The 17,756-nt window shown below is 37.8% G+C and overlaps 1 protein-coding gene across 1 annotated transcript in view; it reads right to left on the reverse strand.

Moving 5' to 3' along the window:
• LOC127811710 (uncharacterized) overlaps positions 1-17,756 on the reverse strand; it is a 37,020-nt gene that overhangs the window by 3,296 nt on the left and 15,968 nt on the right. The window contains exons 8-11 of the mRNA XM_052351843.1: positions 5,862-5,975; positions 5,085-5,138; positions 1,822-1,869; positions 1,084-1,234 (exon numbers count right to left, since the gene is read on the reverse strand). Coding sequence (XP_052207803.1) covers positions 1,084-1,234; positions 1,822-1,869; positions 5,085-5,138; positions 5,862-5,975 — 367 coding nt within the window. The remainder of the gene's footprint in view (positions 1-1,083; positions 1,235-1,821; positions 1,870-5,084; positions 5,139-5,861; positions 5,976-17,756) is intronic.

The raw sequence follows: 17,756 nt of genomic DNA on the forward strand, positions 1-17,756 counted from the left end.
ACTACAAGTCTAAGCATCAACATGAAGCATCATTTCAAAAAATTTCAAAACAAGATACAAATTTATAAAATGAGACTTACAATATGCAAAATAACAAATCATAGTCTAATATAAAGCATTGTCAAATCATTGTCTAACATAACAAAACATAGCCTAAGTCAAAATCACAAGCAATATTTAAATCATAGTCTATTTGTCTAACATAACAAAATATTAACATAAAGCATTGTTTCAAAATTTGAGAAGTGCTGCACATACACTATATATGCTGAGATTTGATGTTGTTTCAATCCCTTTTCCATTTCTCCTTTCTCCTTCAGTGCTTTTCTCAATTTCTGGTTAAAGGGTTCTATGAGAAGAGGTTATGAGGTGCTGTTGGGGATGATTATTTTAATAGGGTTTTATGAAAAGAGGAAGGGGTTAACGTTTGGGTTTATGTTAAGAATTTATATTGGCCTTTTCTGGAATTTAACTGTAAGTATTTTTTTTCCTTGTTATAACAAAAAATTGATTAATAATCTTAAAAAAAACCCAACAGCACATAAGTGCACAAGGCGCATATGGTGGAGGCACACACCTAAATGCATAGGTGTGTGCCTAACGGAGGGCGTCTTGCTTGAGCCATGCTGAGGTGCCCTCTCTAGAGCCTTGTGCCTATGCGCTCCTTTGACAACCATGCTTGCATGACCAAACCATCATAATATTATTGCTTAAAATATATATATATATATATATCCACCAATTATTGATAGTAGATCTCTTCGTGTACTAATGAGTGAGCCTTTTGTACACTTAATAACTTGGTAGATTAGGTGACCATTGATTTTGGAACTCTAGTCTTGAAAATCGCCATGATCATTATAAGATAATGACAAATGACATCCACTTAATACAATCCATTAGTTTGTGAGCACTAAAATCTAATCATGATGTCTTAGCATTGGTTTTATTTATTTTACCATTTCTATTTAATTTTTTTGGAAAATAGATTTTTAGTTATCAATTGTCACAAAGTATCATTACTTCAGGATAATTGCAAAAGGCAACTATAGAAAGGAAATCAAAGTGACAAATAGATCTTACCATTGAAAAGGGTAGTTTTTTCCCCAGTATCCTTGTACTGTCGAAGACATTGGAAAAGACGGAAGACATAAGGCAAAACAAGAATTATAGGTATTGCAACCGAGTGGCTGCCACAGACAGAATCAGCCTCAAACCAAGCAATTGTTGCAACCTGCAATATTTATGAACCATTTCATAACAAATAAAAACAAAGCACTGGAGTAATAAACTTACAGAGATGAAATACTGTGACAACTGACAACTTTGGTACAATGGTACAACAGTATCTAGCAAGCTTTGGTACAATGGTAAGGTTGATCCGTTTCACCTAGATCTCACCCCATCAAAATAGTAAAATATCTTTCTCCATTCAGGTTAAGATTGTGCAGGTCTAACCCTTTCACCAAAAAAATGACAGGAGCCCATGAACTAGGTTACCATTTTAATGATAATTCTCCACTCCTTAATATTTGTCTTAAGACTCTTGACTTTAGAAACCAAGGTAATTCACTAGTCACTAGTATAGCTCTTAGTATTTCTACTTTTTGGTAATTTTATAAACTTGTGAGACTAGGATAAGTATTATGTCATTGAACTGTATACAACATAACACTACAAGAATGCAAGGGAAGAAACAGACAGTCAGATGCCACTGCCATTAAGGCCCATGAGAGAGAGAGAGAGAGAGAGAGAGAATTGTAATCCTAATTGGAGCAAAACTGACATTGTTAACAAGGTACAGGATCAACAAAGACTAACCTGTCGATTGACCATTCTACAGACTGATCGTTCTAAATCTGAAAATACCTGCATTTAAACAGAAAATTACAAGCATGCATGGAAGTGCATGGCGAGTAAAAACTTTATATAAATAGTGCAACACTTCCAAACTGGTAACACAATAGTTAAAACCCTCCAAAGAAAATGTACATCTCATGGACATGAGACATGCAATTTATCTACTTTGAGAAATTCAAATTCATTCTAGCACAAGAGAGCTTCAATAACTAAACTGGTATGTCCAAAATTTATGAATGTTTATCAACTGAATTAATCTCCAAAATATTGAGTAGAGGGTGAAAAGGGTAGCATTTGAGCATTTTCACTAGTTATCTCCACCATGGTTGGATATAGACTGCTTTTCCTTTTTCTTTTTGACCAAGTAGATATTAAATTTATGGCTAGACTTCCACCTTTACCACTTTCTACCCAGCAGGTACAAGAATTGATCCACAGAGAAAAAGCTACTTTCAAGTAATCAATCACAAGTTCAAGTTAAATATCTTCACTGATAGGGTGAATTAATAAGTATAGATAAAATTGCAACAACATGATAATTTTAATCGCAGATCCGCAATCAGTTGAAAATGAAAGTCATTAGAGGCAGCACAATTAGAAAGCTTGTATGGAATACAAAAGATGCATAAAGAAAATGACAATTTCTTTAGTTACACAAGCAATATTTATGATTTTTCAACTTATTATAAACTATTAATATGTTCAAGAACAAGTGTTATGATACTCTTGCAAGGATATTTACATACAGACTTATTCTTTACAGGCTTTAGGGTTTATGGTTTAGACTTATTCTCCTCCAATTAAGATGTAGCAGGCAACCCCAAAGATGTCAACACAAAGTGGACTTTGAGAGAAAATTCTCTTAGAGGGCTGTTTAGTTCTGGACAATAGGCTCTGATTTCTGGAAATTTTGTCCAAAAAAGAAAGAAAATTGGAAAATGTTAGCGGATATGGCAGCCTAGTTATGGGAAGTCTTGAAGAAGAGATCATGCCTCTTTGGAAGTTTCTATAACCAGAATAGGATACTTCTAATCTGGTCTTAGGAAAGTTTCCTAATGTTTGTGCATATTGTTTTCCTTTGTAAATATGTAGCTTTCCTTTCTTTGTATCTTCTTTGTTTCCTTTCTTGTATCCATTCTCCCTCCATAAAAGAGGGCCGTGTACATCCTTTGATTATTAAGAAAAGAAGTATTTTTTCTACAGAAAACATATTCAAATAAGAAAATTTCCAAAATAAAATAAGGAAAAGTTTGTTTTCAAATTTATACTAATTATTAGAAAACATATTTAAGATGCTTTCCAATATTTTCTTCACAAAGAAGAGGGTGTTTTCCTGTGTTTCCCAAATCAACATTGGTTGTACTTAAATCAATATAAATATAAATGATACAATTTTGAATTTGACAATTTGTTAATAATAAATAATATTATAATATAGAAAAAATAAAAATACTAGTATTATACAAGAACAATCACAAGCCTTAATCCCACTATGTGAGGTCAGCTACATGAATTCTAAATCCCCAATCAACTCTATCGTGGACATACCCTTTGTAAGTCTTCCCACCATTTTTTTTTTTTTTGGTTTTCTTCCCCCTTTTTTGTAATTTTCTCCATTTCATCCACTTGCCTCACAGGTGCTTCTATCGATCTTCTCACATGTCCAAACCATATTAATCCTAACTCCCTTGTCTTATCTCCAATAAGAACCATTTCAAACATATAATCTTGTTTCATTTTGAATTTTCTTGTTTGACAACACATCCGCCGTAACATTCTCAACTTAGTTACACTAATATTTTATACATGTATGAGCTTATCTACCCAACATTTTAAGCCATAGAATAAATATGGCCTTGTAGTCATCTGATAGACCTTTCATTTATGCTTTAAAAGAATTTTATGATCATATGACATGTCGAACACACTTCTCCACTTTAACTGTCCCACCTTTATTCTATGAGTAACATCCTCCATAATATCCCCTTTCTTCTTAAACAATTTATCCAACATATAGAAATTGATCCTTTTTTCATTTGGAATACTCGATTTAAGGACCGTGTTAAATAATTCCATTAGCTAAAAAATGCCTCCTTATCTCATGCATTTCTATACTTCTATTGTGGTATTATTTGGTCCAACTACTTTATTATTCTTCAACTTTAAAGTAAAAATATTAATAAATTGAAAACATGTTTCATATAACAATTTTGAACATATTTTCAATTTAGAAGATGAGAAAATAGCTCTCTATAACAATTGGATGTGTTTTAAAAAATTTCTATGGAAACAGAGAATTAGAGATAAAGTAAAAATTTAGAGAATAAAAACTGGAAAATGTTTTTTGTAACTAGATGGTGCTCCTTAGCATTCATATTGTAAGGGTGGGCACTCTGCTCTTCCAAGTCAAGGCTCAAGGGTCACTAGAGAATTAGGGCAGTCTAAACAGAACTCCTCAATCAGCAAATAAAAATTTGATATTTGTAGCAAATGAAGAAATATTTTAAGAAATCGCTGAGAAATATTTTAAGCTATCTTCCAGACCTTCTATATCAGTGGTGATTGGATATGCTGGAGGATATCAGCAAGGGTGAAGAAATGGACCCACAAGGCCCATCTACAGAAAAAAATGGCATATTAGACATGGTAAGATAGTCAAGATTTTTAACAATAATAAGCATCAGGAAGCATCCTTTTTGGGCTGATAACTCAACTCTATGTCTGATTTACACTGAAACTGGGCCCTGTGACTTTTAAGTTTCACAATAATTAACTTACAAGAAATTAGTCAGAGAGACAATCCTAAGTGACACAAGGAGTAGGAACAACCAATCAACCACATATATCTAGGATATTTCACAAGTCCAGTTGAGTACTCTCACCCACTCCTGCATTGGTTACATTTTGGAGGTTCTATCTTAGCAAAATAGCACAAATTTGTAATGGCTGAACTACTAGAGCTGTCAAGCCATCAATACTTTCAGCGTTGAGACCTCAGATCCCAGGAAAGAACCTGTGTATTCATTGACCAGTTCCTCCATGGCCATTACAATCATGGTTTGTTGCATACTGAAAGAACTTTGTTCACAATATGAATATGACAAACTGCTACTAAAAACTCAATTTACAACATGGTTATCACTTCCAGTAATGCTTCAAATAACAAGGACAACATCACTGTAACAACTAGTAGAGAGACTTAGCAATTACACAGAGATGCATACCTTTGCCATAGAGGTTAAAATATCAGCCAAGAAAAAATCAGCAAATGATATTGCCTGAAATCACCAAGCAAGCTCAGATGAAAAATGATAATAGCCAGACAATCCAAGAAATTTGAAACATTGATACAAACAGAAACCATATTTAATTAAGGCCCAAAAGGATCTTTAATTTGATAAGTTATGAGGGTTTTTGGTATTGACAACTGCCAGGCTCATTTAAAAACACTCTAACAGCTCTACCAAGGTAATCCTTGAGTTGCAATGTGGTTATACAATCAAGTTGAAGGATTTCAACATAGTTGAAAAAACCCCTTGTTTGCAAGTTTGTGTGTCAGCAAGCATGTCTGCATGTAGGACAAAAATTTTTTTTTTACTCCATCCAGAATACCACTGTCTACCAGGAGATTTTATCAGAAAATTGGTTGCTACCTTCACATGAGACCATATGTTTTAAGCCATGATGATCATAATTAACTTGACTAAAAGTAACTGGAATACTACACTACCATATCAACTTCAAAATAACTTAAAAATGTAACCCAGGTAATCACTATACATGAAAGTCTTAACAGGAAAGAAAGCAGAGTATGTCTGATTCCTGGGAACATAAAAGAAGCAAGATTCTCCATCTGCCACTTAAACATCTTAAGTGAAAGGCCAAACTTAAAAGTCTAGACATATCCAAGATACATGACATACTTATCAGAAAGTTAAAAAATTATTGCCAGAATCATGAAACACAGCAATGTAAAAAAGAAGAGAAAAATATGAACTAGCCTGTAATGGAAACACTATCCGCCAAAGAGTCCTTAACAAGAAATAGCGTGATGACAAATAGAAAATATCGAATGGAGATATAAGCAGCATTGCAGCAGCAGCATACAGGAGCACCTGCAGTGGATAAAAAATAACACTTTAAAACATAACTCAGATGCTGGTGAAACATCAAATTGGGTTAACGCTTATCAACATTCTTGTCTGCTTCTCACAAAATCATGATTGGTGAGATAGAATACATTTTGCCAACCCCACCTAATGGGATTAAGGCTTGATAAGGTTATTCTGTTGTTTATGTCTTGGCAAGGATAGAATTATGTAGCCAATAGCCAACATAAAACTTGTAGGATTAAATATCATGAATTCTAGACAAATAGAGATGGTTGAAGGTGTAGAGTTCATGTAGGTGACCCCACCTAGTGGGATTAAGGCTTGTGACTATAGTTGTTGTTGTAGAGTTCAAGTATATAGTGATCATTGATGGTGATCGTCTTAAAGAAGGTTTGAAACACCCTTCTTATTAGAGTGTGTTTCCATGTCATAATTTGGGTTTTTTTTTTTTTTTTCATTTTTAAAAACACTTCATATATAGGCTCTTTGCCAACCCGTTATGATTTACATCTTGCTTTCAAAACTTTCATTCGCTTGACCTTCCATTTTCATCATTTATTTTTCCCAAATTCACTAGAGATTATTCTTCTAAGCAACACTTAGGGAGGTTTACCTCTAGTAGTGTCGCCTTTCCACCTAAACTTTTGTATTCAGTTTAGTTTATCAAGGCATGATCTTTATGTATGTAATCATTTTCACGAATCAAACCTAGTTTAATTCATAACTCATATTAAATAGTCCAAATTTTTATTCATTCCAAAATACCAAGTTTAAAAGAAAAAAAAAGACTTTTCAGGCATACCGACCAAAATCTTTAGAAACCCTTGGAATAAATTTCTAAATCACCACAACCCAAGACATAAATGTAAAAGTTATCTGTTTCTACCAAAATAAAATGGCGTGCCTTAAATGAAAACTTAGTTTGTATAATGAGTTTGGTATGTTTGATACACTTGATATCGTTAAAAATAAACCTATATATGCTTCTAGTGCGTTCAGTGTTTTAAAATGCGCTAGGCACTAGTCGGGCGCCAGACTGTGGCCTAGCACCTGGGTCGCCTAGGTGGCGCCTAGGAAAATTGCTATTTTTTTTTTAATTTTTTGCTATAAGTTGGAAAGACAAGTGAGAAGAATTGTAAAAAACAAAGCTTCTTGAGAAGAGGTGCAAAAATGATTAAAGAAGCTGATAAACTATCAGAATATGATAAAAAGACGAAAATAGACATGTTATTGAATAATACAAAAAAATGAATCAAATACTCATTTTTACTTTTATTTAATTATAAATTGTTGTTACATATATGTTAAAATTAATTAAAAAATATATAAATACAATATATATGCATATATATATATGTTAATATTGTTGTTATATACACACACACACATAGACATAGCAACGGAGGAGATGGACGATGACGAGCAGCAGTCGATGGGGGCAATGGACAGACGGACAACGACGAGAGCCGAGAACGTGGATGAGAAGGATGATTGGTGATGGCGACAAGAGAGAGAGAGAGAGTGATGAGACTATTGGCGGAGGCGGCAGCGATGACAACGACGAGTCCACTAGAGACGAGAGAGAGAAATCGACGAGTCCACTAAAGACGAGAGAGAGAAATCGACGAGAGGATATAAAAGAAAAAAGGGAAATCCTAACGGGTGTCCGCCCGCAGTGGCTAGGCGCTGCTTGGGCCGCTGAGGTGCCAATTGGGCCTGATTAATCGGCCTCGGCGCCTAGGGGTGCCAATTTGCAGGAAATCGCGATGGCTAGGGCCGCCTAACGCCTTGGTGGTCACCTAGACTACGTTTTAGAACACTGAGTGCATTACATAAAAACACATATAGCATCTACAAACCATGATATGCTACAAAAATAATGAAACTTCCAAAACCTATGCTTCAAGAACTTCTTTTCACTTCTAACCGTTTGCCTTGCCTGGAACATTTGATTATTCTAGGGGATGAACCCAACCTTCCAAGTAGGGAATCCCCCAAAAGTTGAACATTTATATAAAATGTGTGCATGAAAAAAAATGTAGGTTTCTACTGTGTGATGCCACTTGTGACAATGTCGACATGCTTCCAAAAGCTTTCTCAACCGATGCCCTAAGCACATCTTGGAGAAGGTCCCCAACCATGTCATCTCGGGCCTAAGCAATGTAGGGCAAAATAGTTTGGCCATACATGATATGGATGCAAATGAAAAGCCAAATAGAGAACATTTCCAAAACTAATTTCACACGCAACACGAAAAAAGCCACGAAGTAAGAGTTTGGGGGTGTGAGAAACTCATTGTCAAGCCTCAAGGATGAGACTTGCACTTACAAAACAATTACGAAAAGAAGAGAGAAGAGGGAGAGAGTGAGAGAGAGAGAGAATTTTGGAGGGAGAGAGAATTTGAGAGGGAAATAATTCAATATCATTTCACGAATGAATTCCCATCCTCGTGTGGCTAAGCCTTATATAGGCTCTTCCCTACAATTACAGCTAACCCGAGGGGTAGAATAGTAATGCTAACAACAACTAACTATGTTGGCTCCCGCCATACATTTGAATTTTTCAGAAAAAATTACAATATGACCCTTGGGTTGTGACATTCCCCCACCCTTCGAAACTAATTCTTGTCCTCAAGAATTTTACAATAGGCCTGTAGCTTTGGGGAATTGCTTCAACAACTCTGGTAGGTACTCCCAAGTGGTGTGGTTTGGCTATAGCTGTGACCATTGGACCAATACTTGGGTCATGGGCACTACTCCTTGATAGATCACCCTCCTATCTAGGATAGGCCTAGGCTCCAGTGTTTCTTCCAAATCATCTTCCATGGCTGGCAGTTGCTGACTAGTGGGGACACCTTGTTTAATGGATTTTTTGAGTAGCGATACATGGAACACCGGGAATACATTTACCTTAGGAGGCAACTTCAACTTATAGGGCACCTTCCCCACTTTAGACTCAATGGCATAGGGCCCAAAGTACTTCGGGCTGAGTTTGGATGCGGGTGTGGTTGTGAAGGGTTGTTGTAAGAACCTCTTCACTTTAAGGAACACCCTATCCCCCACCTCAAAGGCCCTGTCACTCTTTCTCCTGTCCGCCTTTGCTTCATCACATCCTGTGTTGTTGCCAACTTCTTAAGGATGGATAGCATGTCTTGCCTCTGTTGCAGATATTGCTCCACTATTGCTAAACTGGTAGCAGAGTTGGCTATAGCTGGTAGGATAGGAGGCTTGTACCCAAATACTGCCTTAAAGGGGCTTCTCTTTATGGTATTGTGGAAACACGAGTTGTACCACCATTGAGCTAGTGGCAGCCACCTGTTCCAGCTTTTTGGCTTGGTAAAACACATGCATTTGAGATAAGCCTCTAGACACTGATTGACTCTCTCCGTTTGGCCATCGGATTGAGGGTGATAGGTTGTTGACATGTGTAACCCCACCCCTAGCTTCTTGAACAACTCCTGCTAAAAATGGCTAGAGACTATTTTGTCCCTATCAGATACAATCGATTTAGGGACCCCATGCAACTTTATCACTGAGTCCAAAAAGATCCTGACCACTTGGGCTGAAAAAGGACGTGCGAGGCTGAGAAAATGCCTAAACTTGGTCAGTCTGTCCACCACCACTAATATCACATCTTTCCCTTCAGATTTAGGCAACCCCTCTACAAAATCCATTGAAATCCCCTCTTATGCTTGCTCTGGAACCTGTAGGGGTTGTAGGAGACCGGGGTATGACACCTGTTCGTGTTTACACCTCTAAAACGTCTCACAAACCAGCACAAATTCTATGACATCCTTCTTTTGTCTTGGCCAAAAAAACAATTGCCTCACCTTGTGAGTGGCCCTAATCCCCGAATGCCCGCCTAATGGTGAGCAGTGGAGTGACTTTAGGATCCTCTCCTTCAATTCCTTATCATCTCCCCACTACTCTTCCTTGAAACCTAATCAGACCGTTGGATAATGAATATCCCTGACTATCTGAGGGTTAGACAGCCAATTGGAGCATAAGTTCCCTCACCCAATCTGTTTGATCATAACTCTACACAATCTCCTTCACCCATTCAGGTACCACTGCGGTAATGGCATGGCAACTCCCACAATTACCACTGTCCTCCCTTCGGGAAAGGGCATTAGCCACTACATTCTCCTTTCCCTTGTGGTAGAGTATGGTGCAGTCTAGCCCTGTAAGCTTGGAAAACCCCTTCCCCTGTAGCTGAGACTGTAACCTTTGTTGTGATAGGAACCTTAAGCTCTCGTGATCAATCTTGATCACGAAGGGGTTGCCGTCTAAGTAATGTCTCCATTTGTCCACTGCCTTCAACATTGCCAGTAACTCTTTGTTGTAAACACTCCACCCCAGGTGCCTAGGAGCCAAGTCTTGGCTAATGTAGGCTATGGGTCTTCCTTCTTGCATCGGTATTGCACCTATCCCTTTCTCACAAACATCTGTCTCTATCACAAATTGTTTGGAAAAATCAGGAAAGGCTAGTACAGGGGCTTGAGTCATGGCCTTCTTGAGTGCCAAGAAGGCTACCTCTGCTTAAGGGTTCCATCGCAAGCCATATTTTTTAAGCAGGTCAGTCAATGGTCTGCTAACCACCCCATAGTGCCTTATGAATTTTCTGTAATAACCGGTCAACCCCAGAAACCCTCTAAGTTCTCTCACAGATAAAGGTCTAGGCCACTCCACCATTGTTGTGACCTTATTGGGGTCAATCTTAACTCCCTCTCCAGAAATGATATGCCCCAAGTAGCCCACCTCATTTTTAGCAAAGATACAGTTAGATAGCTTGACATACAATTGGTTTTGTCTAAGGACCTCTAATGTGGTTCGTAGGTGGGTTAGATGTTGTTCCAAGTTTGAGCTGTATATTAGGATATCATCAAATAAGACCAGAATAAATTTTTGAAGGTAAGGGATAAAGATTTGATTCATAAGGGCTTGGAAGGTGGTTGGGGCATTTGTCAATCCAAAGGCACGAAAACAAATTCATACAAGCCTTGGTGAGTATGAAAGGCTATTTTTGGAATGTCTGAGGGTTTCATCTGGATTTGATGATATCTGGACCTGAGGTTTAGTTTAGAGAAAACTTTGGCTCCGGCTAATTCATCTAACAAATAGTCAATGAGAGAAATAGGGAATTTGTTTTTAATGGTATGAGAATTTAGTTGACGGTAGTCAACACAAAATCTCCAAGAGCCATCCTTCTTTTTCACAAGTAAAATTGGGGATGAAGAACTTTGGCTAGGCTGCATGAAAGAAGTGGCTAACATGGTGGAAATTTGTTTCTCAATTTCTACTTTCTGAGTGGTTGAATATCAATATGCTCAGATGTTTATTAGAGTGGTTTAGGGTTTGAGAGGTATGGCATGACCCAAAGGTCTTTGGGGAGGTAGGGAATTAGGCTCAATGAATAGGTCCTTAAATTCTTCCAAGAGTAAGTGCAACCTATCTAGAGTATGTACCTGAGAAGAACATGGGCTGAATTTCTCTTCCCTTCTGTTTGAACCTCCTCATCCTTTGTTGTTCCATCCCTCTCCACTGCATGGATTGAATAGAGTAGTGAAATCTGCCCTCCTTTGCTTTTTATCAGCTTCTACAACTTGCTTCCCTTAATCAATTTGCATTCCCCTTGTTCAAAGCTGCCTATCAGTGTTAGCTTTTTCCCCTCCATTTCAACATTCACTTCCAACTTATTCAAGTCGAATGTTAATGGGTTGTTCTCATCCAGTCCACCCCTAACACAATATCACAACCCCCAAGCTCGAGGACTCTTAAATCAGCCCTGAAATCATGTCCCTGCATCATCCATTTAAAATCAGCACATTTACAGTGACTACACATTTTGTGTCCGTTGGAGACAGTCACTGACAATGGGGTGGTGTGAGTCATCCTACACTTCAATTCAATGGTCGTAGCTTCATTCAAGAAGCTATGTGATCTACCACTGTCTATAAGCACCATTAGTTTCTTCTTTCCCACTTGTCCTCTTACCTTTATGATCTTCCCCGTAGGGTCTCCTTTGAGTGCATGAAAGGAGATTTTTCCCCCTTCTTGACCCTGCTCTCCTCAGATGGTTCCTTGGTCCTTTCACCCTTATTTTCCTCTTATTCTTCTTCATTATTTTCCACCTCTTCCTCATCCTCCCCTTCCATATTGAGTGTCTCCTGCACTGATGCCTAGGGCTGTATTTTTCACCACATCTATAGCATAATCCCATATTCCATTGTTTCCATGCAGTTTTCTAGTTGTTTCAATTTGGTGCCCTCAAACATTTGATCCACCGTATCAAAACAATCACAATTTTATTGTCGCCAACTTGAGGTGATCAGATCACACCCGCTCTCTGCTAGAATCATAGTCAAGGATGATCGACTTTGATACCAAAATGTTAAGTCTCGGGGATGGGACTTGCACCTAAAGAACAATTAGGAAAAGAAGAGAAGAGAGAGAGAGAGAGAGAATTTTGGAGGGAGAGAGAATTTGAGAGGGAAAGAATTCAATATCATTTCACGAATGAATCCCCATCCTCGTGTGGCTAAGCCTTATATAGGCTCTTTCCTGCAGTTATAGCTAAACCGAGGGGCAAAATAGTAATGCTAACAGCAACTAACTCTGTTGGCTCCTGCCATACATTTGAATTTTTCAGAAAAAAAATTACAATAAGATCCTCGAGTCGTGACACTCACCTTGAGGTCTCTTTGAAGAAGATCTTACTCACTCTTCCTAGCTTTCCAACCTCACCTTAGTCACCTTGATGGCAAGCTTTTCTTCCCATCACTAGTTTTCTCTCTTCCTTCCTTCCTTGTCTATTTTCTTTCCTCTCTTACACTTGCTTCAACTCCCTCAAGTGGGAAACCATCTCTCAATTTATACGACCCCTAATTTTCCCCATAAAGAAGTCAATTAATATAAGGGATTTGTGTTTTATTTTTGTTTTTTGAAACCTTCCTTTCTTGTGAAATGTATCTACATACACATGGGAGAAAGAAGGAAGAGGAAGGGGGTCAATGGGATTAATGGGGGATGGCTTTCAAGCCATCCCCAATGGTTTAAGGGGGCTGCCCAAGGCAGCCCCTTGGCGCCGCTGCTCACTGTTCGCTGTATTGGGGCCATGGGGTCCCTTTAATAATGCCAGCCCACTTGGGCCACCTTTTGCCTTTAATTTTTTTAATTATATATGTTGAGTTTTGCATTGAGTATATTCTAGAAGGCTTAGAAGGAATCAGGGAATTCAAGAGTGATTCAAGCGACAGTATTAGTTAGGTTGTTCCTAACGATAACGGTTATATGAGGGCATTTTAGACACTGTGTAAGTCTTATGTTGTAACCTTGTATTGTCTGCCCTAATTGTCTATAAATAGAAGGCAGGAGGTAGTCATTTGAGCACAAGTTCAAGTGATTGAGAGAAAAGCCTAGAGAGAAAGATAGCCTTTGTAATCTTGGTTTTCATTCTGTACTCGTGAAGGACTCTTGTGTACTGATTCTTTGAAGATTTCTAGTGGATTGCTCTTAGGATCTAAGGCTGGATGTAGGATTGCATTATGCAATCTGAACCAGGATAAATCATTATGTTCATCATGTGGTTTGCATGTCTTTTTCCCTATTTTCAATTCTGTTTCGTTTCTAATTTCCTTTTTTTGTTGTTGGGGTTGTATCGTGTGTGTGTGAGAGACTGTTATTGGCAATGATTGAGTGTTCCTAGTGCTCCAAATTTTAACAAACTGGTATTAGAGCCGGGTAACTCATCAAGAAATGCCAAGAACCCTAGAAATTGATAGATATATTCGCAGGTATGGCTTCTACAGCCTCAGTCGCTAGGTATGACATCAAAAAATTCGATGGTCAGAATGATTTTGGCCTCTGGAGATTGAAGATGAGGGCTTTGTTGGGTAATTTAGGATTGGAAGAAGCTCTCGAAGGAAAGTCTAAAATGCTGAAAACCTATTCGGAAGAAGAGAAGAAAGAAATTACCAAGAAAGCCTATAATACCCTGATTCTAAGTTTAGGGGATAGTTTTAAGAGAGGTTTCAAAAATGGAAACAGTTGCAGAGTTGCGGTTAAAACTAGAAAGCCTATACATGACTAAGTCTCTTTCAAGTAGGCTGTACTTGAATGCCAAATTCTTTACCTTTAAGATACAAGAAGGGCAGAAACTTCAAAACCATATAGATGATTTTAATAAACTATGTCTTGATTTAGAAAACATAGATGTAAAATATGATGATGAAGACAAAGCCCTAGTTTTATTGCATTCTTTGCCTAAGTTGTATGAAACTTTGCGGATATTCTAAAACATGGTAGAGACACATTGACCTTAGATGATGTCATCGGGGCATTGAATTCTAAAGAGCTGCAACAGAAAGTTGAGGGCAAGAACACCGTAGGGGATGTTCTTACAGTCAAGGTCAGGGCAAAAAGAAGGGACTTTAAGAATAGGGGTAGGTCTCGGTCTAAGTCTAGAAATGGTAGAAAAGTGATTAAATGTTATCATTGCCATGAAGAGGGGCACATTAAAAAGAATTGTCCTAGAAGAAAGAAGGAATTCCAAGATAGAAGTAATCCTGAAATTTCAACCTCTTTTATGTGAGTTTGACTATGATAGTGCTGATGCATTGGTTGTATCTAGCAAAGATGATAGGGAGGTTTGGGTACTTGATTCAGGTTGGTCCTTTCATATGTCACCCCATAGAGAATGGTTTCTAAACTATAGAGATATAGGTGGGAGAAAGGTTTTATTGGGAAACAACCAAGAATGCAATAAAAAGGGAATAAGGGACATTAAAATAAAGATGTATGATGGAACTGTTAGGACATTAACAGCTGTTAGATATGTCCCTAAATTAAAAAGGAACCTAATTTCCCTTGGAGAGTTGGATAAAAATGGCTATTCCTATAGGGGAGATAGCGGAGTTCTCAAGGTAACTAGGGGATCACTTGTATGTATGAAGGCAGTCCTTAAAAATGGAATATATGTGCTGCAAGCATCCACTTTATGTGGTGAGGCAGTTATAGGTGAAAATAAAACCTATGAGCATACAAAGTTGTGGCATTTTAGGATGGCACATATAAGTGAACAAGGGCTTAAAGAACTGTCCAGTCAAGGGATATTAGGGGCTGAAAAAATTTCAAATTTAGATACATGTGAATCTTGTATATTTGGAAAATCTGTTAAGGTTAAATTCCATAAGAAAGCCATCCCTACCTCAAAAGCCCCTTTAGAATACATTCATTCGGACTTGTGGGGCCCTAGTCAAACTTTATCACATGGAAGTACTACGTATTTCTTATCCATAATAGATGACTACTCTTGGATGGTTTGGGTTTATGTGTTGAAGTCAAAAGATTATACTTTTAATGCATTTAAAACTTGGAAAACCATGATAGAAAATCAAAAGGGTATGAAAATAAAGATTATTAGGATGATAATGGTCTAGAGTTTTGCAACAAGCATTTTACCCAATTATGTAAGGAGAGTGGCATCCTTAGGCACCTAACAGCTCCTAGAAACCCTAAGCAAAATGGCTTAGCAGAGAGAATGAATAGGACCCTACTTGAGAGGGTCAGATGTATGTTATTCCATACTAGGCTGTCTAAAGCTTTTTGGGGAGAAGTTGTTTCTACAGCTGCATATGTAATAAATAGATCACCTTCCGCAGCTATAGGGTTCAAAACACCCTATGAAATGTGGAATGGTCATAAGCCTAGCCTAGACCACCTAAGAGTGTTTGGGTGTATAGCTTATGCCCACATGAAACAAAGAAAACCAGAACTCAGGGCCAAGAGGTGTATATTTATTGGTTATTCTTCAAGGGTTAAGGGGTACAAGTTATGGAATTTGGTAGAAGGAATGCCTAGGACAATGTGAGTAGGGATGTGATTTTTGATGAAAATTCTTTCATTAAAGATGATAAGATAGAGGACCAAAAGGATGGGAAAGGAAAGGCTAAGGCCGTTGAAATAGAACAGCAAGATCAAGTCCATGATGCTGCCTTTGATATTCCCATGGATCTGGCAGCAGACCAGCAGAGTATTGATGTTGGCTCCTCTAGCTTAGATAGTTACCAGCAAGGTGATAGTGCTGGTCCCTCTAGTTTTGATAGTGACCCAAGCCTAGGTAGATACAATGTAGCTAGAGATAGGCAAAGGAGAATGAGCAGAACACCACTAAGATATGGATTCTCATATTTGGTGGCTTATGCATTGTCTAGTGCAGTAGAAATGGCTGGAGAAGAGCCTCTCTCGAATGAGGAGACTGTAAGATCAAGAGACTCCAAGAAATGGCTTGCAGCCATGGAATCAGAAATGGAGTCATTAAGGAAGAACAACAATTGGACCTTGGTTGATAGACCCTTGGATAAAAGGGTAGTAGGCTGTAAATGGTTGTTTAAGATAAAAGATGGGGCAGGAAATAATCAAAAACCTAGGGATAAAACTAGGTTAGTAGCAAGAGAATTTACCCAAGTAGCTGGGGTGGACTTCAATGAAGTTTTCTCACCGGTAGTGAGACATACTTCTATTAGAATTTTGCTTGCTATGACTGCCCACTTAAACCTAAGCCTAGAGCAGATGGGTGTGACCAATGCATTCCTTCATGGTGAATTAGAAAAGGATATTCTAATGGAGCAACCAAAAGGATTTGAAATTAGGGGTAAAAGAGAGAAAGTGTGCTTGCTGAAAAAGTCTCTGTATGGACTCAAACAGTCCCCTAGGCAGTGGTATAGGAAGTTTGACACATTCATGATCAACCAAGGATTCAAGAGAAGTGATTTTGATTGTTGTGTCTATGTAAAACATATTTCTGCTAAAATCTCAATTTATCTCCTCTTTTATGTTGATAACATGCTGATTGCAAGTCAATCAGATGAGGAAATTCAAAATTTAAAGTTGAAGTTGAAATTAGCTTTTGAAATGAAGGAATTAGGAGAGGCTAAGAAAGCCAAGAGTGCTTCAGCTATCCCAAAAGTCCTATCTAGAGAAATTAATTAGGAAATTTCATATGCTTGATGCAAAGGAAGTGAATGTTCCTTTTGCTCAGCATTTCAAGTTATCCCACATGCAATCCCTGAGTGATGAAGAGAGCATTAGAGAAATGAGCAAGATTCTCTATTCTAGTGTTGTAGGAAGCCTTATGTATTGTATGGTGTGCACAAGGCTATATTTAGCTCATGCCATGAGTGTTACGAGTAGGTTCATGGCTAATCTAGGAAAAAATCATCGGGCTGTTGTTAAGTGGATTTTTAGATACCTAAAAGGATCAATTAATATGGTTTTAGTTTACGGTGGAGCTAGTGTAGAAAATGAGCTTAACATTCTAGGGTTCACTAATGCTAATTATGTAGCAGATTTAGATAAAAGAAGGTCATCCACAAGGTATGTTTTCAAGCTATGGATCTCAACTATTAGCTAAAAAACTAATTTACAATATGTAGTGGCTCTTTCAACAACCGAGACTGAGTATATAGTTGTCACTGAAGGTATGAAAAAGGCTCTATGGTTGAAAGGATTAGTAAGTGAACTACTAGGAAAAAATGTTAAGGCTATCCTAAAGTTAGGGATGTGCAGCGGTTCGGTTAGACCGAACTAACTGAACTGAACCGACCGGTTCGGTTAGTTTAGAATCAGTTATCGGTTCGGTTCTAGTGGGTCAAAGTTCGGTTTATAAAAAATCAGTTCGGTTTTACTGGTTCAGTTTACTCGGTTAACCGAACCGACCGTTAATCAAAACGACATCGTTTTGTATATGATAAAACAACGTCATTTTATGCAAAAAATCGAGTCTACA

Source organism: Diospyros lotus, chromosome 10 (assembly GCF_014633365.1).
Source record: "Diospyros lotus cultivar Yz01 chromosome 10, ASM1463336v1, whole genome shotgun sequence".
Lineage (NCBI taxonomy): Eukaryota > Viridiplantae > Streptophyta > Magnoliopsida > Ericales > Ebenaceae > Diospyros > Diospyros lotus.